Below are 25184 nucleotides of genomic sequence, written 5' to 3'. Positions count from 1 at the left end.
AGATTTAATTGTCTTGGAGTATATGGTGGATTGTAAACTGGTTGGAGTTTTTTTGTTTCTTTAAAAAACGGTCTAATCTCAGAAACTACTGGTCTAGCTATAATAACAGCCATGAAACTTGGCATTTCAACCGCCTTCAAAAATGAGTAGTTGCTGTAATTGTCGGCTTGTTTATATTTTTAACTTAGAACTTCGGACTGAATGAACCGATTTGATTATATTTCTTTTTCAATTTTATGAATTTTGGATCACTTGTTTTTGTTTTAAGTCGGATGCATATATTTATACTTAAAAATATATTCATTGTATGACACAGAAGTACACAACACAAATATTGTCGACGTAGCCTCCACACGTGACCTATTTAAAGAAATAACTCAAATGCCCCTTTTTAGGGTTCTCTAAACAAATGGTAAAAACGTAACTCTATTCCTAAGGTTCCCCTGTCTGTCCGTCTGCCCGAATGCCATTCTGTCTGTCACCAGGTTATAATATATCTCCTGAAACGCGAATGCTAGAGAATTGAAATTTTCATATTATGATGAGATTTAGAATCTCTAACAGATGATAAAATTAAACAAGGTTAACCAGCTGTAACGGTCATAAATTTGATAGGTTATCAATTTTCTTTACAAATTTATTTTCCTCGCCTATTTGTACGGAATCCTTAGTCTCGCTACTTAGGCTCACACTTGACCGATATTTCTAGAACTGCAAATGAAATTCCATTCATCCAATGCTTTTCTCTCTTTGAGATACCGTTTCTCTCATAATAGTGCTATTAGAGGATGAATCTATTATTATATCAAAGCGAATGTCTTTTTCCTGTTTATTTAAGATCAAAGAAGTCTTTTGTGACGTAAACAAAGGGATTATGGGAGTAAAAATGGTTGACTGGATAATCAAAAGTGGGAATCTATTTATAAATGTCGTAGGTAAGAAAAAAAAACCCATATTTTTCTTATTAAATGATGTAACGGTTTACTCACGCGTATTTATCGGGGTAGCCCGACTAGTTTCGGACCCAACCGGAGTCCTTAATCATGAGCAGACGCGGCGGGATCGCGAGTCGAACTACCCCGGGCTACCCCGATAAATACGCGTGAGTAAACCGTTACATCATTTAATAATGAATCATTCTCACGACAGTTACTATCAAAACATATTTTTCTTGTTTTTAATGACAATTTTTATTTAATTATCTTTCTATTTGACGAAAATTGTTTCCTTATTTTGATATTACAAAAATATAAACTAATTATAACTAAGAGGTATCGTGTTGCCCAAGTACCTGGGTTGAGGAGGTCAGATAGGTAGTCGCTCCTTGTAAAACACTGGTACTTCGTTGAATCCGGTTAGACTGGAAGCCGACCCCGACATTGTTGGGAAAATGACTAGGACTATGATGATATAATAAGCTAATTTTAGTTAAAAGATTGGAGAATTGTGACGTCATAAGCCTCTGACACTACGAATTTAAGGTTCAGGTACTCAAAACTAATAGTAAAATGGAAAGTTCCCATATTTTAATGACAATTATTGGTATTTTTTTAATTTTGATGTGTTATGACGTCAAACCCAATGTGTTTCTCAGAGCAGTCAGATAATAATTGTCAACCTCAGCCAGGTCAAACAATCGGTGAGTAAAAGTGATTATATTATCCCAAAAATAGACATTTTAGAATTTCATTTATATAAGTATTCTTCTTGTACGCTGAAAAATAACTTGCTCTGAGTATAATTTGTCCATTAGCTGTCATCACTCAGACATCCAAACTTTTTAAGGACAAAATCGACTTTTCCTCCGCAAAAAACTCGAAGTTAATAATCATATAAATTGCTTTTAACAAAAACATTAGATCTTACGCAAATATCCTCCACACAACAATTGAATAGATAATCACTTGAACCTTATTCCTATAGACATAAGATCGACTATCTCCTCAGCAAATTTAATTCACCGTGTTAAGTGATTTTTTACTTTATTGCAAGGATATTATGGTTGAGTTTTCAGTGTAGTCATCGGGGCATAGATTCGACCTAGTGATATTTATTTGACCTATATAAAGACTGATTTTATTATTTCGGTTATTTCCACTATGGAGATAGGCAGGGAAGTATGGCTTCTGTCATATCAAAGGGAGAGCGAAAACAAAATTAAATGCTATTTTGATTCCAGAAAAATATGATTTTTTTTTCATGAAAAAAATGAAATTCTCTGGAATATGTTACTGGTGAAAGATTTATTACCTATTCGTGCTAAAAAAGCTGGGTTAATTTCGATAAAATTTGGTTTGTTGATAGCGTTCACAATGACAGCTAGCATAAAGGTTACCTACGTTACGCCAGCAATGGGCGTATTCGCAAAAATAAAGTGAAAGAGTAACAAACATCCATACATACAAACAAACTCATCATCATCATCAGCCCATATTCGTCCACTGCTGGACATAGGCCTCCCCTATTGCACGCCATCTTTATTTTTCTAAAAATCCATTCTTTCACTCAATTTCAGTCAATTGCAATGCAATTTACATTCACTTGAGTAACTCGAAAAAGGTGGAGTTAAACAAATAGACGCCACAGCATGAGCTCGCTCTCCGCATATATTTGCATATGCAACCATGTTTGCATGCACGAGACTGTTATTACAACGTGGGATACAAAAATCAATCTTTCAGCGTGCCGGAGTAATATATTTCGAGCTCAGTTTTATTGAATTTATTTATAAAGTAATTAATTTTCGATAAACTCGTTTTCTACTAGCGGTAGCCGTGGTTTATCGCTGTAAAATATATTCTTGTTTTTTTTTGAGATGATTAAAACACCCTATTTTACTTTTAATCAATTCAAGAACATGTGTGCGAAGTTTCATGATTTTCGGTTAAGTATTTTTCGAGTGAAGCGTAACAAACAAACTTACGTTCATATTTATAATATTAAGTAGAGATTGTTTTTCGAGAAACTTAAATTTAACTTATTTATCTATAGTAGTTTCTTAGATTTACGCAAATGTTAGACATTGAAATGAAACTACTGTTACGGATTTTATAGCGGTTTAATTTTGATTTTAGTTTCCGACGTTTCGACACCTTTTCAGGTATCATGGTCACGGGCAGACTGAGATGGTGTTCGTCTTGACAGAAGATGTTGCTCGTTCTACCTTCATATTTTTAATTAATTATTTATGGTCCGACCTACGCAGTATGAGCTCACTGTGTCGTGATGCCTTGCAGCGCTGCTCTTGCAGCGATGCTCTTAGGGCTCCATTTTTAATCTAAATAGCCTCGCGAAACATCCTAGGTAGGAATTTGGATTCTTTAGCGAGGATCTGTGGTTGATCAAATCTAATATAATGGCTGGAGCCTTCAGCATGTTCGACGACTGCAGACTTCTTTGACTGGCGGTGTTTAAATTAAACCGCGATAAAATCCGTAAAAGTAGTTTTATTTATCTATGCAAGTATAGCCGTGTTTGCGTGTAATTTTCCTTTATATTTAAGACGGTAAAAAATACCTTGGCTCTGACTACTATACCGAAGGTCGTGGAGTTCGATTCCCAGTACAGGCAACAGCTACCATGACGTAAACCTGCACCATAGACCAATATAATAATATGACCCAATGTTGGCTACAAAGTTTGTCCCAATTTTGTTTTACAACTTCAATACAAAACCTTATTTTAAGAGCAAAAATACTATTATCGTGTAAATAAATTTCTATTGAGGCTATAAAATGTTAAGGGCTGGAGAGAGGCCGGATTGAGGGTAAGAATGTGCTCGGACTGCCTCTCACACCGAACTGTTTAAGCAAAAATAAATTTATTGACAATTTTGTTGAAGTGTGGTGCTATTTTGTTTTTTAAGGTCACATATCTACATAAGTGTAATTAAATTAAAGGAGTACACGTTATTTGAAGAGTTTTTTTAAAAAGGATGATACGCGATGCTCTACCTATTTAAGGAGCTTAGCCAAAAGGTAAAATTGAAACGCTGTTGCTGAGGCACCGTTTACCGTCTGTTTGTTCGTCCGTCATGTTACTCAGTAAAACGGTTCTGCTTTTAATCCATGTGTACGAAAACTCATCTTCTTATCAAGGCTCCGCTGTCTGTACATCTGTCTATGACTAGGTTGTTCCCACTGCTGGGCAAAAGCCTCCCCACATGTTTCTCTGATATGTTGCTACTATGACAATTAATAAAAAGAGTATATGTAACCACATACGAATGAAATAAAACCTTTTTCCAAAAAAATATTGATTAGTTTATAAACTTTTTTTTAATATGTTAAGCAACGCCTGGTGCTGACGCAATATTAATGTATTTTGATAGTAACTGTCGTGAGAATGATTCATTATTAAATGATGTAACGGTTTGAACCAGTTCGACTCGCGATCCCGCCGCGTCTGCTCATGATTAAGGACTCCGGTTGGGTCCGAAACTAGTCGGGCGATCACGATAAATACGCGTGAGTAAACCGTTACATCATTTAATAATGAATCATTGTCACGACAGTTACCATCAAAATTCAATAATATTGCGTCAGCACCAGGCGTTGCTAATTAATGTATTTTCTTTATTCCCTTTTTAGCTCGAATGTTACGAGTCCGATTTTACTAACTGATTCATAGTTGAATGTTACACAACGGTGTAACAACCCCCGCCTGCCTACAGTAATGAAGATTTGTGTTCGCTTCGTTCGAGAACCATTCGTTTATATTATTTTTAAACACATCTTACGTTTTTTACTTGCCCTGCAAATTACTAACTTACAGCCAACCACAAAGTAAAAGCTAAATTAACTACGACTCTATCTGAAGGTAGTAGAGTTTATTTTATCAGAGTTGTGTAACGAACTTGTGTCGCTTGGTGTATTGTTGTGGTCACTAGGATAAGATAAATCGGTTGGAAAATAGAAACTGGTGTTTTTAGAAAGGTTTTGTTCAAGATAGAGTAGAATTTAATAAATAGAGGAGTTTAGAAATAGATCTCAGTTTTCGAATTTAAAAATGAAAACGCCGCCGTGTTAGCTCATGATAAGTAACGAAAACCTTGACTGCCGTAAATTGGAATATTACTTTATTTTCCAACTATCTATTTTTGTAAATATCTATCATTTTTCCCCATTTCGTAAAAATTGTAACACCATCTTACCACAAAAATAATTTTATTGATTCAAGCCTCCTTCAGGGACCCTTGACAAGTTGCTAGATTAAAATCCTATTCTAATGAAAAAGAAAAATCCAATAACTACATAGATTACCTTCTTTTCTGAAAAATCTTGAAAAAAAGACAATTTAGGGCTGAGCAAAAAAAACATAACACTTCTAATGTAGGATATTGATATCCCCAAAGATATTTCAAGAAAACACAATTTACAAGTATGTTAATGGTGAGAAAACTTCGAGAAACTGCCGAACCACCTGTTCTTGTTTCCATTTTCTGCTTCATACCATTAAAACCCCAATAATTCATCTTTCCAACTTCATTAATACACCAACCGCCTACTTTTAAATTCATTAAACTGCCTTAGACCGTGTACTATGAGATCGTAGAGAACAACTCTTGAAACCGTGGGAGTAGGACAGCGCTCTACATTGTGTAGTGCTATCTCGCTTACACCACGACATTAAACTTTGAAACCTTGACAGTGATACAGGAAACCTCTTTTTAATAATTTTACATCGGGAAGTCGTACAGTATGTAGCTGTTATAATATTTATTTGCGTTTGGAAAGTCTGTCGGCGGTTTTCCCTCCGACTTGCTTTGCATAATATTAAACTTATTTTAAACTAGTAGTTGCCTACAGCTCTGCCTGCGAAAATGCAGGTTTTTACTCAAAAGCTTAGTTCTGTTGTTTAATTACAATACACACCGGTCAAGTGAAAGTCGGTTTTACAAAACTGAGAATTCCGTACGAATTAGCTAAAAAACCGATTGTGCTACAAAAATTGGTCATTTTACAGACCCCTGTTTGGGTTTGCAACGAGACGGGCGATCCCGATAAATACGCGGAAGCTTACCATTTTAAAATATAAGTATGAATAAGCGGTCATAAAGTTATTTCTAAAGAAACGAAGAATTTTGTCGCGAGGGGTTTCACAAACATTCAAGTCACAAGCACAAGGACTTCCAGACTCAGAACAAGCATTCGTAGATCACACAAATGCTAGTCCTAAGCGGGGATCGATCGTCGTGCTCAATGAGTTTGGTGTGGTGACCACAACCACTCAGCTGTCCGTGCATTTAAAAACATTTCAGCTGTTCATAGATAATTCCGAACATAGACAACTTTGTTCATCTCTATTATCTATGGTTATACCACAGACTTGTTAGTCTTGCAGTCGGCCGTAGTGATGTTTTCTCCCCATGGGACCAACCGCCGTCGTAAACCATAGTTAATCTAGTTTTACGACTAGTGATGGGACACGTATGCGGATTTTTTGGTGGTATCCGCACTTTCGGATATTATATTGTGACACTGTTATACAATGTTACGTTTAAATAGCGAGGTAAACGTTTGTGGTTTGATTTAATTATAATAAATATATTCATTTATCTATGTAAGAATAGCCTTACTTACAATAGTTGACAACTGTTTAAAAATAATATTGTTAAGCAGTTGCGAGAGAAATTCAAAGTACCTATCAAATTTAATATATTTTGCATCTAACATGGGCACACAATTTATTATAACATAACCGGAATGTCCGAAAATTTTCGGATATTACAGCACATCACTACAAGAAGGGTTAATAGTCCGCCCCGCTGCGCTGTTCCAACCAGATTCTTACATAAAGAGACCTATTTTGTTCAACTTTTAGTTATATTTTCATTCACTCACATTTTACAAAACTTGGAAGAACAATAAATTGTTTAAACTTTTCGAAGTAACACTAAATTTTGTTTTCTGTTAAAGTTTTAATGAGAATTTAATTTACAACACAACCAGTGTTGCGGTTCTGCGGTTTTATATTCGGATTCGTTTGTATGAGGTTGTAAGTTCGTTAATATAGAAAGTCGCTGTAAGAAAACAAGTTTTATGAATACACAAAATATTTTGTTTACCCGTTTTATGGGGGTAATCCTCAAAACGACTAGACTGATTTTTACAAAATCTTCATAGCAATTTACTGACAATATGAAGATATTTTTAATGTTCGATATATTATTTAAAAACAAATGTATGGCCTTTACAATCTTTTTTTAACCTCAATGCGATTTTCTAGTTCATTATTTGTTCATGCGATACAAACCCACGGAAGACAGACAGTGGAGCCGCAAAAATACTGCTATCATTTTACCCCTTGACCTACCTACTAAACCCTAAAAAAACCAATAAGCATCTTTTTTCAATAGATTTATCTTTCTCAACTCATCCCCTGGTTTAGGACTCTGGTTGGGTCCGACACTAGTCGGGCAATCCCGATAAATACCCGATATGCCTGACTAAACCATTGCAACATTTAATAAAGGTTTTTTCTTTAGACAACGGAAATAAAACAAGTGGAACCGCGGTTTTAGTTAGTATTTTAATAAACTTACTATCGCAGGCTTGCAGGGCAAACAGTTGCCAGCTTATCCGATGTTTTATTTCACTTTGGTTAAAGATTTTCACATTATTTCTTCTGACATATACTGAACATTACTTTTAGTTACGGAAACATTAATTTTATTCTAGTTTAATAGAAGCTAGTGAAGTTATATGGTTATAGGTACCTGTAACGGTATCATCATCGGGCCTAGCCTTTTCCCAACTATGTTGGGTTCAGCTTCCAGTCTAACCGGACTCAGCTAAGTACCAGTGTTTTACAAGGAGCGACTGCCTATCTGACCTCCTCAACCCAGTTACCTGGGCAACACGATACCCCTTGATTAGACTGGTGGTCAGACTTTTCACCAGACTGACTACCTGTATCGACTGCCATAGATGTAAGAATAACAGCCGGGACCCACAATTTGACGTGCCTTCCGAAACACGGAGGGACTCGTTATGACAAAGATGGTCACCCATCTACGGACCAACCGCGTCAAGCGTAGCTTAATCTGTGATCTACTCACTTATGTGATTATAGCTTAGCCACGAGCTCCCGACCTGTTACGATGTATTTTACTTATATTTTCCAATACAAATAACTCTACAAAGTTTGTTTGAATTTTCATAATTATTATGTATATACCTGTTAAAATATTTATGGTTGATCAAGCAGAATTTTTTTGTTCAAAGTTATTTCAAAGTATTTTCCTTATATTTTTTCATGAAACGGAAATCCTTGCTTTCTTGCGTAATTGTTTCTTGCAAATAAATGTATATTTGTTGCTTTACAAAAACTTATTAAAGCACGCGTCGACAAAAGAGGGGTGTTATAAGTTTGACGTGTCTATCTGTGACATCATAGCTCCTGAAATGATAAAGCTGTTTCAATTTAATTCGTTTTGTAGTGAAGGTGAATTATTTACAAGTGTTCTAAGACATGTTTAATAAAAATCGGTCGAGCCATTTAAAAATTGTGCGGGGATTTTTTTTTTTGTGTCGTGGGTTTTTTTAATTCTTGTGCATTCAATTACGACTTTTAAACAAAGCTTATGTCTAAAAATTAATCTGTGCTATAGAGTTTGTTGCAACGATTTTATTTCCAAATCAAATCAAAATGTTTTTAATGTCTTGTAGGACTAACCACTTGCCTATCCATGCAATTATAAAATCTGTTAGTTTCAAACAAGTCTGCTCATCTCGGTGGCAACGAGAACAAATCCTCTAACGCAATAAAACCTTTTTTTAATATACAATACAAAAATCTTGGAACCTTCTACAATGGTTTACGAGCCCAAGAATTTCATTTACACTATAATCGGATAACAGTCGCCGCGGGAAAGGCCTTGTAATGTATACCGTACCGTTTTATCAGAGTCGAACAGACTTAGCATACGCGACGGAATATTGCGTCTTGTGGAGATGGTTGCTATGGCAACGGGTTTTTGTGTTAGTCTTATAGTTGCTATGGTAACGGGTTTTTTAGTAGACTTTTTTTTAGCTTTATATTTAAATGATCATCAGTGCTACTGGCGACCTCTCCTTCGCTTCAGTGAATGATTAAGGACTTCGTTCTTGTTCGAAAACTGTAGTTCTATTAAAGATACTATAGAAATATTTTACGTTTTTCTTAGATGTTAATATCGCTTTTGAGTGAGAAAAATGTAATTTTAGCTTTGTTTTTTTATGACTAGAAATAGACGTTTAAAATGCATTTACCAAATTGGTAATACTTCATTTAGTTAGTTACTTAAAAATGTAAAATGTCTTGCTGTATGTAATATTAAAAAAAAACATATTAAATAAATGAACGACTTTTACATCAAAGATTACATTTAATATACTCAATTTTGTATAATATGTTTCATTTTCGTTTTAATATTCTAACTGAGTTTTTAGATTAAATAATTTTCAAATAAAGCCTATCATTACAATTTGGGAGACCAAGCACTTTTAACTTTACAATATTACAATGATAATAAAAATGCCGTCACTAATGAACATCCCGTAGCGTATACTAAGTATGTTCTATCACCGTTTATTTGTTTGTTTGGAATCAAAGATGGCAGACGTTAGACGCGATGAGCGTTGCCTAGCAACGCCCCGGCAACTGATAACACGTGCCAGAAATAGGGCACACTGGAAAATATTCATCGTTTATTTTGGAAAAGGTTTATTAAGTGTTGATCTTGTATATTATTTAGCTTTGTCTATTAATTTCAATTTAAAGAGATAAAGAGACGAAGAGACACTTAAAAGCAAATTTGAAAGGCTTGTTGGTCTAGTGGTTATCGGGGTTAGATAGGATAGCCTGATTATCCTAGCCTTTTCCTAACTATGTAGGGGTCGGCTTCCAGTCTAACAGGATACAGCTAAGTGCCAGTGTTTTGCGAGGAGCTGACTGCTTATCTGACCTCCTCAATCTAGCAACCTGGGCAACACGATACCCCTAGTGGTTGTCAGACTTTTCTGGCGACTGTCATTATAGAAATAATAGCTGGGACCCACAAATTAACGTGCCTTCCGAAACACGGCGGAACTGGTTATGACGTAGCTAGTAACTCATCCACGGATCGACTGTGTCAAATGTTGCTTAAACTGTGATGAATCAACTTGTGCATTTCTAGTTCAATAAGTAATGTTTTCAGTGTCCCGCTCCACAATTCGTGTACCGAGTGACACGTTCGTGAATATCTATTGATTAGTTTCAGAAATAGCCGAGAACTCGCAATAAGCATTGATATTCAGTCAGGTATCAGTAGACAATAATATCTTGGGAATTTTCCAAATTAAATTGACACTTTAAGAAGAAAATCCACAGAAACGCATGCGTATACCTATGTATGTAGAATAATAATAAATAATGGTATATTCTGCCAAATTGTGTACAACCACTGGCCAGAAAAAAAGCGGTAATTTGCGAAGCGGATTTGCGACACTGAAAGTTTCGTTCAAACAGGCTAATGATGATCTATTGAAAATGATCACCCATCAATTTCATGTCCTTGAAAAACTTTTTTACTATCGTGGCAACAGAAATCTGTGGATATTTTGATATCTACCTTTCACGGGTCATAAGATGCACCCTGGTAATAGACCGACAGACAGTGAATCCTGCGGGTTACCCTTTGGGTACAGAAATAAGTAGTACAACATGTGTGAAAAACTAACCTCATTGTTTCCTTGTTTCAGGATATCGACTATGAAGGCTTCCGCTGGTTCCTGGACACCTTCCTTGAAGTCACCACTCCTGATGAACTCTCCAGGTACAAATACATCATCAGCATTGACTTGTTCAATAATGTTGGGGTCGGCTTCCAAGGAGCGACTGCCTATCTGAGCTACTTAACCAAACCTGAGCAACACACTACCCCTTAGTAAGACTGGTTGTCAGACTTCCTAGCTTCCTAGCAATGAAAGTTGCAGTCTATTTAAAGTAGCCAGAAATGTAATAAAATATGGTGGAGATAAAACTAATTTGGGCTCTTTTTAATAGTTATGAAAGCTTATTTACAGGAAAATTAAATCAAATTGGCAAACGGTGACTCGCCGACTTAAAAAGGCCCCCTATTATAACGTTGGTTATTAATAATATTATAATCACCAACAGACACCTGTTCCTATCATTCGTCCGTCGAGACCGGCGGCCCGCGCTCCGGGAGATGGCGGCTGCGAGCTCCACCGCCGCGTGCGCCGCCGTCACCGCGCATGCTGATCACCAGGTACGTCAGGTACTTGAGATTATATACATTTGATTATTGCTTTGCGAGTTGTAACTTTAAGTTTACCAAGTCTTGCCACGCATTGATGAAATGCGGGGACCCTGTACGGCGGTTCAGGTTTATTCAGTAAGAGTCTGAGACTACTCACTTCCTCCCCCGAGGTGGTGGATGTCTATAATGTTTCCACTGATTAACCAAAAGGTTTTGCTAAAAGCAGCGGCCTGATATAAATTTCAGTTCAAAAGAGTTTATCCTGATTGATTGACTCAAATGTATTCAAATTACATTTCCTTTTGAAAGGTTACGTGTCTTCAACTTATTTTTTTATCTAGCCAAACAATTATCTCACATGGGCCACTTGACACCAGCCTTCGCTGTCTGCGCTTTGATCATCCCGCCACCACATACCAGGCAATGCTGACTTTTGTCCAGTGGTCACTGTCCATGCGGCTGACTTATTTTAGCATTTCAATTAGGGTAACTGTTTGAAGGAATTATACTTTGTAGACCCGAACTACGGATTCGGGTCTACGGTCAAAGCATAGCTACATTACTTCGATTCTGTTATTTTTCTATGAGCCTACTGCTAAATCATGAATAACCTGAAATTTTCAATGTACGTATCTCAAAATGTTTACAGGGCAAACTAAGCTTGGCATCTAAGATCCACGGCCTTGCTGAGAGGTTGCAACAGCTGGGCAAGAGTTCGGGGGACTCCGTCGATGGAAGTGATAAGGGTTCTCGAAGTCGAACAGGTGAGAGGAGAATAGAAGAAGTGTCACGCTATCAAAATGAAAAGGATTTATTCAAAAATTTGTGGCAGTGAGAGGTACACTTCACTCGGTGTAGTGGTGTCTCACTTTAATAATGTTAGAAATGTAAGGTATCCTAATCATTCTGACTGTCCTGTTAGGCTAGTGATTACTGGCCGTGATACTCCACCGAAGGTTGTGGGTTCGACTTGTAATTTGTCCATAATATTTATGTATGTATTTAGAAATATGTTAGTATGTTTATCAGTTGTCTATAAGTGCTTACACATACACAGCACTAACATAAGATGCACATTTAGATGGCGCTGTGCGAAAGTTGTGGAATATTATATTTTATTAAAAGAAAATCCTCCACGTTTCTAGGAAGCGTCCACCCAATGTTCACGGTGACCACGCACCCATCCTACTCTTCCCACGAGCTGTGCTTAGACCGGCGTAACGAGACCAGTCCTAGTCACAGCCAGATGTCTCGGAACTCCAGCCGGAAGAGCAGCAACTCGCTCAGGGTCAACCAGTCCACTAAGATCGAAGGTAAGCATAGCAATATATTACGTTTATTGCTTTCTTGCTATAAGGGTTTTAACAAGATATTCAAAAATCTTAATACATAATACGCTTTCCCTATTTTCAGATTTCCGTCACCTTATGCGTCGCTCCTCTACCCTGGAGGTTCACACCGCGCGGGTGTCCCTCAAGGACATCGTCTGCTACCTGTCGCTGTTAGAGGCTGGGCGACCTGAGGATAAGTTGGAGTGTGAGTTATTCTTCATAGTTTTATATTTTCATTCACATATTACATTGATGCACAACGTGTACAGAAGCGTACTTAATGCCTTAAACATTCTCTACCAGTCGACCTTAGGGTGATGCAGACATAAAATATGGTAGATGCACTGTAAATTGGAAAGCGATTGCTAAGCTTATAATTGACTGGATTGTTAGGTCAAGTGGTTAGTAGCCCAGACTGGTATAATGGAGGTTGTTTCTTTGATTTCAGCCAAGGACAAATGCCTTTTTTTATGAACAAAATCGGTTCATAAAGTCCGAAGTGCGCATTGAGAACCTTCTCCCTTTTTGAAGTCTATTGAAAAACAGCTTGCACAAAAAAACAGATAATTCACCTGCTAGAAAGAACACAAACTCCTAGTCTTTTTATCCCAGAATAACCAAAATCTTCTTTTGTCTAGTCATGTTCCGCCTCTACGATACGGATGGTAATGGAGTGCTCGACACCAACGAGATGGACTGCATCGTCAACCAGATGATGACGGTGGCCGAGTACCTGGGCTGGGAGACGTCGGAGCTAAGGCCGGTGAGTAGACCACAGTAGAAAATATCAGTGAGGATAGTAACACTATAGTGAGTGATAAATGATGCAACGGTTTACTCACGTGTGTTTGGTATATTGGTGTGGAATGTAGGGTTCTGGTCCTACCAAACACCACTTTGCAAACTGATCGTCTTTTCATATAATCTATCCCGTCTTCCTTCATCCCGCCTTTCCACTGACACCTCGCAGTCTATCTCTTTCTTCCGGTTGAGTCCGGTTTACCACATTAGTAGCCAGTAGACTATAGCAGAATAAAGGAGTCTGCAATATTCTAATGCAGTAGACCGCAGAAGAACACAGGCGCCCACGAGATGGTCTGCATTGGTAGTCAGATGTTGAGCATCTGGGCTAGGAGTGATCTGAGTTACGGCTGTTAGTAGACCACTGAAGAACGCAATAGAATACAGTAGACTATAGGAGACGGACTCTAAGAATATAATGATGTATTTTCCACGCCCTCCGGTTCTGGGTGAAATGACATGATTATTTGTTGATGCCTATGAAATAATTATTTGTTGATGAAAATTAAATCACTTTTTTGCAGATCCTACAAGACATGATGGTGGAGATAGACTACGATGCTGACGGTACCGTGTCTCTCGACGAGTGGAAACGAGGAGGGTCAGTAACTTCTGAAACAAATTTTATTTTTAAATAGTTGTAATCAATTGTTGTTTGTAATTTGTAAAAAGTTCTGTGGACTTAATTGATAGACAACTAGACCTGGGTTAACTGGGTTTTATACGCTTTACCCATAATCTGTAAAATATCCCTGCAATAATTAAATTTGGGTTTGAGTTTGAGGTGAGCGGTACGGAGATTTAGACTTCTAGTGGCTAAAACCCACCCATGTTCCTTCTTCTGCCATTCGAGTTTTGGGGCTACAGTAACTCTCTCGGACAATCCTGCTGGCCCGGCTGGTTATTTGCTCTATCTTTATATTTTTCAAATTGTTTCCATTAATCTTCTTTTCCAGCATGACAACTATCCCTCTTCTCGTCTTGCTCGGGTTGGATACAAACGTGAAAGAAGACGGCGAGCACGCGTGGAGGCTGAAGCATTTCAGCAGGCCCGCGTACTGCAACCTCTGCCTCAACATGCTGGTCGGCCTCGGCAAGAAGGGACTCTGCTGTATATGTAAGTATATTAGGTAGAACGAGACCCAGAAGTTGGAAAAACATCAAACCCGTGGACCCACCGATTATTATGTTTAAAAGACATATTACAATGATTATGTGATTTCCCGACTTGAAACCAAAATGGTCCTTTTTTTCGATTCCTCGTGGACACTCATTCCTTCGGGGGAGGAAATGGATAGTGTCGAGCCGGTGGGTCATTTCTCGTGTTTTGTAGCCTCCTCGCCTTATATTGGGACCACATCCATAGCACCAAATGTGGCCCTCCACCAAACCAAAATGGTCCTACGGCCATAGTTTTACTCTAAAGCAATAATAAAAACAAATGGATTTTTTTACATCTTGATCGGGTTAAGCTTGGAGCAGTCGAGTGGCGTACGCACCGGTTTCAAGGTGTCGCTAGCTCTGAGGTCCCGGGTTCGATCCCCGGTCGGGTCAATGTAAAAATTAACATTTCTACATTGTCTCGGGTCTGGGTGTTTGTGGTACCTTCGTTGTGTCTGAATTCCATAACACAAGTGCTTTAGCATCTTACTTTGGGTTCCTAATTTATTACAGCTAAGCAGCTTTTTTTAAAGTTGTCGTATAAATGCACGGATATCCCAGACGTGTCCGGGTGTCTTTATGAATGTGACTTGAATATTTGACACAAGGATATAAGTAATACTTAAGTGTCGTATACAAAAAAATACATGACAAAATTGCAAATCCACCTCAAATCCTCATAACTTTAAACATTACTGGGCTATTTCTACAATGATTTTACTATGACCATGAGATAACCAGTTCTTATGTCCGACAGTCTGCAAGTTCACCGTGCACGAGCGATGCGTGCAGCGCGCGCCGGCGTCGTGCATCGCGACCTACTCCAAGTCCAAGCGCGCACCCGCCACGCTGGCGCATCACTGGGTTGAGGGTAAGAGAACAAAACCAAGGTTTTTTTTATAATACGTTCTTTTTCTTTCTTATTTAAATATTACAAACTGCTTTTTATTGAATCTATGGACCATGATGATACTTACCAGTATAAAATGATCTTTTTTACCCATTTTCGCAAATAAATGATTATAACTTGATTTGATTGATAATTTGAAAGGAAGTATCAAATTAAATAAATAATTGCTAATTTTAATTTCAGGCAACTGTCACGGCAAATGTGCTCGGTGTCGGAAAAAGATCAAGGGCTACAATGGTATCACTGGACTGCACTGCCGATGGTGTCACATCACTGTGAGTTGTGTTAACCATACTATCATATAGATATTTCCATAACATCTTTCCAGAATCCGGTGCATAAATATTCGGGCAGCGAGCACGATCAACTTAAATCTTCAAGTTAATGGTAGAAATCTTCAAGCAAATGTGTTGGATATCCTCATAACTCCTTCCCGGCTGGCAGGTGGACCAGCGTTCTAACCTATTACTGGATTCCCCTCCCAAATTTGATGAGTGATGAGTATCAAGACCAGGTATGTGACGGACGGCGCGTTTGGTTTCCACGCTTACCTTAAAGAGATGTCAGCAAGCTTAGCGGAGCTCATAAAGGCTCATATCTGCCCAGCCCACGGGATTGTCTAAAAGGAACTTTTGTGGGCTTTAGTCAGTAAAAATCTAGAAGCCCCTTATCCAAAGAGCCTCCCTCTTTTTGCCTCCTTCCTTTTCATTTAGATACTAAGGCTGTTTGTATAACATTTAACATGTATGTTCTTGTCCAGCTCCACAACCGCTGCGTGGGCAGTGCAGGTGGATCCTGCTCGCTCGGTCGTCACGCGCGTCACATCTTGCCGCCGCCCGCCATCCGCCCACTGGTGCTCGACCGACAACGCTCGTTGCCGCATCGTCCTCATCACGACCAGGTAAAACACCTTTCACATCATAACCAGGTATAGATTGAAATACCTTTTTGGGAAAACTTTGGAAATCCTCGGAGACTGCCTAAACCCTGCGAAAATCGAAGGGCTGTGCTTACTTCGACCGGGTATCAGTTCTCCGTTTTGAATAGGAGATAAATTCCTTAAAACAAAATATATTTAATACTTGATCTCCATTTACATGACAGAATGCTCAAAACATTGCCACTAAAGTCAAAGAGAAAAACTAAAACTTATGAGTACATTAACATATTCATCTTAATACAAACTGTAAACAAAGATTGTTAAAAACACATTAACAGAGGCAAATACATACAAGTCATATCGTAACCTAGATTGTTCAAATCTTCTTGATAAATGCATTCATCTAACAAATAATACTTTCTTTCAGCAATCCCTCCCCACCTCAATATCCCTCCCAATATCAATAGCAGCGACCTCCGAAGAGAGAAAAGAGGAGAAAGAGAAGCGAGAACCTCGGGCTCCCCCCATCTCCTTCCAGATCACTCCTCCCGATGGCTCATGCCCGCTGCTCGTCTTCATCAACCCGAAGTCTGGAGGCCGGCAGGGGTCCAGGGTGTTGAGGAAGCTGCAGTACATCTTGAATCCAAGACAAGTACATGACATAGCCAAGGGAGGACCGACGCAAGGTTGGTGTATTAAGATGTGGTTGATTTTTGGGGTTGAAAGAAATGGTTATCAGGAAGGCAAGGTTGATAAAGATGTATGCATGGATAGCAGAGTAGTTGAGGTCAACAAGCCAAGCCAGTAAGCGCGACGTATCGCGGGTTCGATCCCGTTGAAAAGCATTCATGTGATCCATTAATGCTTGTCCTGAGTCTGGGTGTCTTTGTGCATGTAAAACGAATGTTTTGTAACCCCCCGCGACATGGTTTGAATTCCTGATTGCGAGAGCCATTTAAAAAAAATCTATGCATGAATAGCCGATATGCGCGACGTGGCGTGGGTTCGTTCTCCGCGTAGGCGAGCGGTTGTGACTGTTGGTTAATAATTAGTGCAGCAGGAGCATTAAAAAGAAACACTAAATATTCTAAGTGTACTCACTCTTCCATGTATTCATGTACAATTTTATCCTTTCCAGGTCTCCAGATGTTCAAAGACGTAAAGAACTACCGCGTGATCTGCTGCGGGGGAGACGGAACAGTCGGCTGGGTGCTGGAGACTATGGGTAACAAAGCTAGTCTAAAATAATAGTAAAAAAAAGTGCAAGTTGGTTTCGTGACCTAGATAGATACATAGATAGAATACTCTTTATGGTACACCATAAGGAAAAACAAATTAATTAAGTAGATTACCTAGATTTCATACAAAAAGGCTAAAGTGTATAAATAATGAAAAGATTCAAAAATACTAAAAGCCCACGTTTTTTAAAGTCCATTGAAATTATAGCAATAGTATTGCTCAAATCATTTTATAGTTGTAAATTGCACTGTCATCGAAGCGGTTTGAAGCTACCCTGAAAATCACAGGATGCCAGCTTATCGGGAAATACCTCAAAATTGAGTTTCAAAAATCCAACCGAAACGACAAACAAACAAGAAAGTGAGTGTATAAAAAACGTGGGAACAAATTGTCAACTTTCTCTATTCCCGTCCATTTCCGAAGCCCAATTAATGTCGCATTTATAATATTAGTATGCATCAATAATAACTTCAGCATGTAATTTGGATTTCAGATAAAGTGCAGATGGAAACACAACCGGCTGTGGGAGTGATACCACTGGGGACAGGCAACGACTTGGCGCGATGTCTGCGGTGGGGAGGAGGGTAAGTCAATACACAAAAACTCCGAAAAATTGAAGACTTCATTGTCACTTTATGTTTCTTATACTAACTAAGTTTTGCTATGAATATTATTGTCCCTTCATATTTCTTCAAGTTTCTGAAATACAAGCTCCAGTTTCTGACCATCAATGTCATAAGAAGTTCCTCGGCTATTACGATGCCGTACGCGGCTGATAGCAATATGAATAGGCGTGACCAAAATTGTTCAGGATATCGCGTTGAAGGTTGAGGAGGTCAGAAAGGCAGTCGCTCCTTGTAAAACACTGGTACTTAGCTGAATCGGGTTAGACTGGAAGCCGACCCCAATATATTTGGGAAAAGGCTAGGACGATGATGATGATTCCATATTTCTTTTTTGTCGACTTTTAACTGAGTTTGTCGAGTGCTCACTAATTAAGTAGAATATTTTCAACAAAAGCATTCAATCGACATCAAATAAAGCTAGTAAGCCATAATTAAGTTTGTCTCTCAATTGTCTAGTAATCATAATACCAGCTGTGCTTAATTCGAGGCTAGCTCGTGTTGTGTGAAAGTTGTGGAATATTATATTATTTTGATTACTTCACAGATATGAAGGCGAGTCCATCCACAAGATCCTGGATAAGATAGCTCGCGCCAGCACCGTCATGATGGACCGGTGGCACATACACGTCGAGAACTCTACCGCTGATGTAAGATCAATTATTTTTAAGAGTAAGACTGTTCTTCCACAAGGATGTGATGCATGTAGAATTATCAAAACTGAATACTTTCATTCTTAGGTGGTAAAACTAACACTTATAATTAGAGTTTTGGCTGGGCTGTTGGTGTAGTGGTAAGTGCCCCGGACTGCTATACCAGAGGTCTTGGGTTCGATTCCCACGCACGACAATTAATCGTGCAAAGAGAAAGATCATTTTGTTGTATGTCTGGAAGTAATTTATCAATATTATGCATGTATTCAGAATCTATAAGAATGTCAATCAGTTGTCTAGTACACACAATACAAGCTTTGCTTAGTTTGAGACTAGATGGCGTTGTGTGAAAGTTGTGGAATAATGTTACTTCTTTGAAGCAGTCTATTGAATGATACCTAACTACTTTTCCTCCCTCCCTATTATCATTAATAATTATAATACTTCTACCAGAAGACTCCGAAGCATTCCATTGAACAGAACCCACTTTTTCTTATCCCCCCACAGTGTGAGCAGCCCCAGCTGTTCTCGTCGGACTCGGCGCCGCACCCCACCACCGTCCCGTACAACATCATCAACAACTACTTCTCCGTCGGAGTTGTGAGTATACTACTGTTGTTTGTTACTCTTGGTTGATTGCGAAGAGCGTACCTATAGCTACGGTCATATCACTTCTAGACAACCCCCAAATACGTTCACAAGGCAATTTTTAAGATATAAATCCGCCTTGTCCTTGTGCGACCCTTCAATTTCAATTCTATATTATAGTAAATAGTTCTTTTTTATCAAATTAAATGGCGCCACCCAGCTGCCATGTTTTTTCTAAAGCCACTTATTTAAGAACACTTGGGCTGTAAAGACTAATCCTCAATTATGTAAAGCTGTTCAGCGGTTCAGGAGATATGAGATAATAAAGACAACATTCAAAAAGTCTTTGACATGGCATGTGTCTTACACGCCTATCACACTTTTGTTAATATTGAGTAAATAGACCTCCATTTTGTTCACCAGGATGCAGCGATCTGCGTAAAGTTCCACACGGAACGAGAGCGGAATCCGGACAAGTTCAGCTCTCGGATGAAGAACAAGCTCTGGTACTTCGAGTTCGCCACCTCCGAGCAATTCGCAGCCAGCTGCAAGAATCTACACGAGCATATTGATATTGTGGTAAGCAGGACATTTAAGGTGTACTGAGAGTTACGTGGTAAAGGGATTGGGGTTTTCCTGATCTGTGGTCTATTTAATAAGGACCCACTGAGTGCCGCCGAAAAAGGTTTTGTTCCACTGAAAAAGCTGTCTTAGGACGACTATTTGTGTGATCTATCAGGGTTTACCCTGACTTCGACCTGACCAGGCATAGTTCACCATCTTTCGAGTCCCTGCATTTATGCTCAGAGCACGCCTGCATTCACGAAACCAGACGCCTCGCGAGTGCGGGAGATCGACCTAGATTGATTTCGAGTAATCCTTGAAACAAGTATTAAATTCCTTATTGCGGGAGTCGTTTTTGTTTTTTTTATAAATATTATCATCGAAGAGTTCTCACGACACGACCCAGAATTCTTCTTGTTAAGATACTTGCGATATTGTGAATGTGCTGAGTGACAAAAAGTTTTTTGTTTTTAGTTTTGTGTAAAGAGCCACGGCAGTGCCAATTTATTTTTTAATACATAAATAAAATCTTCCCGACAGTGCGACGGTTCCTCCCTGGAGCTGAGCAAGGGCGGCGCCCTGCAGGGCGTGGCGCTGCTGAACATCCCGTACGCGCACGGGGGTTCCAACCTGTGGGGCGCCGGCGCCGCGCACCGCCGGGGGCGCTTCCCCAACGCGCAGCAAGGTCTGTGGGACCACTTGTAACTCATAGTACAAACATAGTAACCAGTGTTCATGTATGGTCTAGAATATCCAGGGCCCCGCTATTTATAATGGCTGATGAATGAATGGAAATTGGATTAATCATTAATAGATAAAAAAATCGAAATATGGAAGCCGACCCCAGCATGCTTGGGAAAAGGCTAGGCCGATGACGAGATTAAAAAAATCGAAATACCCACGTTTTTAAATGTCACTCCATTGAAATTTTATCAAAATCAGTCCAGCCGCTTTCAAAGTTGTAAATTACATTGTCATCGGGTTTGAAGTTACCCTGAAAATTTTAGCCTGCTAGCTTATCGGGAAGTAGCTCAAAATTGAGTTGCACAAATCCAACACAATAATTGGAAATTCAGTACGGGGATGAACGCTGAACGCTGTAAGCAGAATCGGAGCCAAAATGAAGTACAACTTCATAAGTGAATAAAAATTTAGTCTAACGACATACTGATTTTGATAATTAATTCGACATACTTATTTTTTATTTAATGAAGCAACGGTTTACTCACGCGTATTTATCAGGGTTGTCTGACTAGTTTCGAACACTTCCTGTACAGAAATCTCATTTATTCTCTTCTAAAACAATTTATTATTGCAACCAGTTATTTTCGCTAAACAACCTGCACTTTCTACGCCTACTTATAAATAAATTATCCTTTATTTTTCAGATATTGGCGACAAACTAATAGAAGTGATTGGTTTGGAGAATTGCCTACATATGGGACAAGTCAGAACAGGTAAATAACTAACTTCACTCGTAGCAATAGGGTATATCACTTAAAAGTAGTCAGCCATTACATTATGAATGTAAAACACAGGAAATCTTAGCTGCATCCGCTTAGACTGGAAGCCGACCCCAACACAGTTGGGATAAACTGTGTATTTGGGGTCACCACGTCAATCACGGGTTCGATCCCCGAGTAGAACAAGAGTTTGTGTGATCCCAAAATGCTTTTCTGAGTCTGGGTGCACGTGATTTGAATATTGTGAAACCCCAGCGACACAAGTATTAAAATCCATAAAGCGGAAAAAATCCGATCTACGATCATGACCAAAGAGTTTTTGTTTCAAAAATGATGTCGATAATTTTAATTATATTTTACTTATTTTACTCCGTATGTAGGTCTCCGGGCATCAGGCCGACGGCTGGCTCAGTGCAGCTCCATCACTCTGACAACCAAAAAGACATTCCCCATGCAAATAGATGGGGAGCCGTGGATGCAGCCTCCTTGCAAGGTAACCTTTAACCTTAAGGCTCTACACAGACAGACTGCATTTAAACTGCAAATTTGCAGTTCGAATGCAGTTAATACGGTCCAATTGCAGTCGGCGTGCAGTCTTCTGACGGTTTCTGTAACGGTTGGTTTGCAGTTCTGTTGCAGTCGTTTCAACTGCATTCGAGCTGCAAATTTGTAGTTGGATTGCAGTTGAAATGCGGTCCGTCTGTTTAGACCCTGAGCCTTACCGGTAGCCGAGTGGTAAAGGTCACTCAATACTTTCTTTCACTCCACAATGTATGAAGGTCTATATTGTGCTGTGTCGCGCGTACCATCTTCCCGTAGTACAAGCGTTTGTGTGATCCACGAATGCTTGTCCTGAGTCTGGGTGTCTTTGGGTACGCGACTTGAATGTTTGTGAAAGTCGTCGCGGCAGAAGGATTACAGGGCTTCTGGATAGAGGTTTTTGCACTCAATAACGCTAGAAGGAATTAATGGATCAATATGTAACATCGCACAATAATAGATCATAGTCTAGAATATCAAATAGGCTACTTTTAATCCCGGGAAAATGTTGAGATAACTAATTATGACAGCGTGCTGCTGGGGTGTTTGTTGCGCCATTTTTTCTCTCACACCCAAAGCCCTAAGTAAGCGGTGAAGGGTGGGTAAAACAAGGTGCTGTTATTGTTCAATATAAATTTTTGACTTTCAAAAAGTGCTACTTATAAGCCTAATTTGAACAAATGACTTTTGTTTTTAGATTTATTTTGATTCATCTAATCTTTAACATTTTACAATTAATTAATAGATAACAAAGGTATTATTTTCAACTAGCTAAATATGATGTTTAATTTCCAGATTACTATAACTCATAAGAATCAAGTTCCAATGCTGATGGGACCAGCGCCGGAGAAAGGGAGAGGATTCTTCAAGCTCTTCACTCACTGCTAACTTCACTCAGTGAATCAATCAACTGATTTATCAATCAATCAACTCAAATACCTACTTCAACTTAGAACATCAAACTATACAATATGTATCCGATTCATAAGTGATATAAATTTAATAACACATTAAAATGTTTTCAATGACAACTAATTGAAAAATCAGTTTCAATTTTAGTCATCCAATCAATTTAATTATGAGTAATTTTCGCTTTAAGATTAGACAGAAAATTACGCTTAACTATTGATTCATTATTAAATGATGTAACGGTTTACTCACGCATATGTATCGGGGTAGCTCGACTTTTAGACTATTTCGGGCCGCGTCTGCTCATGATTAAGGACTCCGGTTGGGTCCGAAACTAGTCGGGCTACCCCGATAAATACGCGTGAGTAAACCTTTACATCATTTAATAATGAATCGTTCTCACGATAGTTACTATCAAAATAACCATTGATTGATTGTCATCAAATATTTTACAAAAATATATGTGTTGATTGATACATAATCAATATTATTGTACTTTGAAACAAAGATTACGAGTAAATTTAACATCTAAGAATATAAATCAAGTATTTTCTGACCGTAATAATAATATTTTCATACAAGGATTTGATTAATATAATAATTATTACAGTAATATATTTACAATTCAATTATTTATTTGCATACTCCTGATAAAATAATTAATTGAAATTATTGCTTAAAGAAGTTAACAATAGCGCCGATATTTTACTATACAAATAATACTTAATTGATAAAAAAGGGGCTTTTTATATCTATAAATATTTTCTAGCTTCTGTCTAAGCTTTTGCCTATCTAATCCATAGTTACCAGTTTCTGTAGCCAAATGACATTTATAAAGTCGTTAACATCAAATAATAACTCAAATGACATTTTCGTTTCGACAATTCACGGGACCTTGACCTGTCATCTTTATACAGTCGAGCCTTTTCTAGTGACATTAACGATTGTAGAATTATCAAAGTCACGTGACCTTGACCTGTCATCTTCATACAGTCGATCGTTTTCTAGTGACATTAAAGATTGTAGAAGTCTTTGGCTAGAGGAGCTGTCTTGGTGGATATAAACAAAACCTATTTAACTGTAATGTGTAAAATGTTGTAGCAATCCATCATCCCTTAGTTAGTGTTTGGCAGAATTGTATAAAAGTTAAAGTTTATAAGCCGGGACCAACGGCTTTCCGTGCTTCGCGAGCACACATTAAAGTCAATTTATAAGTTGCTATAATCCTGCTAAATTCCTAAAATTTGCGTCCGATGTTCTAGTCTGATATAACTTCAATGCATTAAATAATGCTCTTGCCGTAACCCTAACGTCCATTTTTGCTAAATTAGATATAAATATACATTTATAAATATATTTATATGAACCGTATAAAACATTTGACGTCCAATAAATTATTTATTGAAATGAAATGAAATACGTCCTTGAAATGTACGCGATGTGAAATGAAAGTACGTCCCTGTATTTTCTCTTAAATTTGAATATTGAGGAGTAGAGATTATAATGTATTACATCTAATATCTTAAGGATTGCGAAATGAAATTACAAAAATAAATTGACCTTATTTGCAAGTGCCATAAGGTGTATATTTCCATGCGAATTTCAATGCGTCGACTATAAAAAGCAAAAGAAAAGGTTGTGAAATTCAACATTCGATCTTCTGTCAATAACTTACAAAGGCTACGTGGTGATGGGAAATTCAGCCTTATGCGTCACGACAGAAGTTCTGGATTCGAGTTAAAATCTGATGCGATGCTTAATTGAGTAGTCTGTCGATTGACTTGAAATGAAACTAAAGAAATATAAAAATCTGAAATCGTGTTATAATTCAACAGCATAGCTGAAAATTCATATGATTCTTACTTTAAAGTTGAAAATTTGAAAGTTGAAAGAAACTTCGAAATTTTATATGATGCCAAAACTCGGTAATATTTTTCAAAAAAGGCCAAAATAAGGAGACCTAAGACTTAAAGAACAAAAGGCTCTTAGTAATACATTTATTGAAAATTAAATGAAAATAAAATCGAATAAATGAATAAAGTCAAAATAAATGAAACTCGAGACGAAAATCTGTTATCTTATATTTATTATGCGTGTTCATATTTGTCGAATATATGTAATTAAATATCTACAATTTAGGAGTTATTATTATTTAATAAAAGTAACATTTCGTTCGAGATAACTTTCTGCTAATTTCTCAAGAAAAAACGGTAAAATTATTTTGTCAATGTAATGATTTTCGCGCATTTGAATAAACGTCCCATTTATTTATTTAAA

At 38.0% G+C, this 25184-nt stretch overlaps 1 protein-coding gene across 3 annotated transcripts in view; it reads left to right on the top strand.

Annotated features, from left to right (window-relative positions):
• Window positions 1-23254, top strand: part of LOC113504265 (diacylglycerol kinase 1-like) — a 118082-nt gene extending 94828 nt beyond the window's left edge. For 2 of the 3 annotated variants that reach the window (XM_026886481.1, XM_026886480.1), the window contains 21 exons: window positions 10725-10798; window positions 11143-11263; window positions 11895-12009; window positions 12391-12558; window positions 12659-12781; window positions 13215-13339; window positions 13902-13978; window positions 14334-14494; window positions 15296-15409; window positions 15632-15723; window positions 16209-16349; window positions 16756-17014; window positions 17467-17553; window positions 18061-18151; window positions 18738-18840; window positions 19351-19443; window positions 19855-20010; window positions 20536-20680; window positions 21384-21452; window positions 21839-21951; window positions 22794-23254. In XM_026886481.1, the coding sequence (XP_026742282.1) occupies window positions 10725-10798; window positions 11143-11263; window positions 11895-12009; window positions 12391-12558; window positions 12659-12781; window positions 13215-13339; window positions 13902-13978; window positions 14334-14494; window positions 15296-15409; window positions 15632-15723; window positions 16209-16349; window positions 16756-17014; window positions 17467-17553; window positions 18061-18151; window positions 18738-18840; window positions 19351-19443; window positions 19855-20010; window positions 20536-20680; window positions 21384-21452; window positions 21839-21951; window positions 22794-22886 (2520 nt within the window). In that variant the 3' untranslated portion in view covers window positions 22887-23254. The remainder of the gene's footprint in view (window positions 1-10724; window positions 10799-11142; window positions 11264-11894; window positions 12010-12390; window positions 12559-12658; window positions 12782-13214; window positions 13340-13901; window positions 13979-14333; window positions 14495-15295; window positions 15410-15631; window positions 15724-16208; window positions 16350-16755; window positions 17015-17466; window positions 17554-18060; window positions 18152-18737; window positions 18841-19350; window positions 19444-19854; window positions 20011-20535; window positions 20681-21383; window positions 21453-21838; window positions 21952-22793) is intronic. The other variant, XM_026886483.1, reaches the window with a different exon arrangement.
• Window positions 23255-25184: the final 1930 nt, after the last annotated feature.

The sequence above is a fragment of the Trichoplusia ni genome, chromosome 21 (assembly GCF_003590095.1).
Source record: "Trichoplusia ni isolate ovarian cell line Hi5 chromosome 21, tn1, whole genome shotgun sequence".
NCBI lineage: Eukaryota > Metazoa > Arthropoda > Insecta > Lepidoptera > Noctuidae > Trichoplusia > Trichoplusia ni.
Note: the sequence above shows the minus strand (reverse complement) of the source record. Positions and strands in the feature narration are given on the sequence as shown.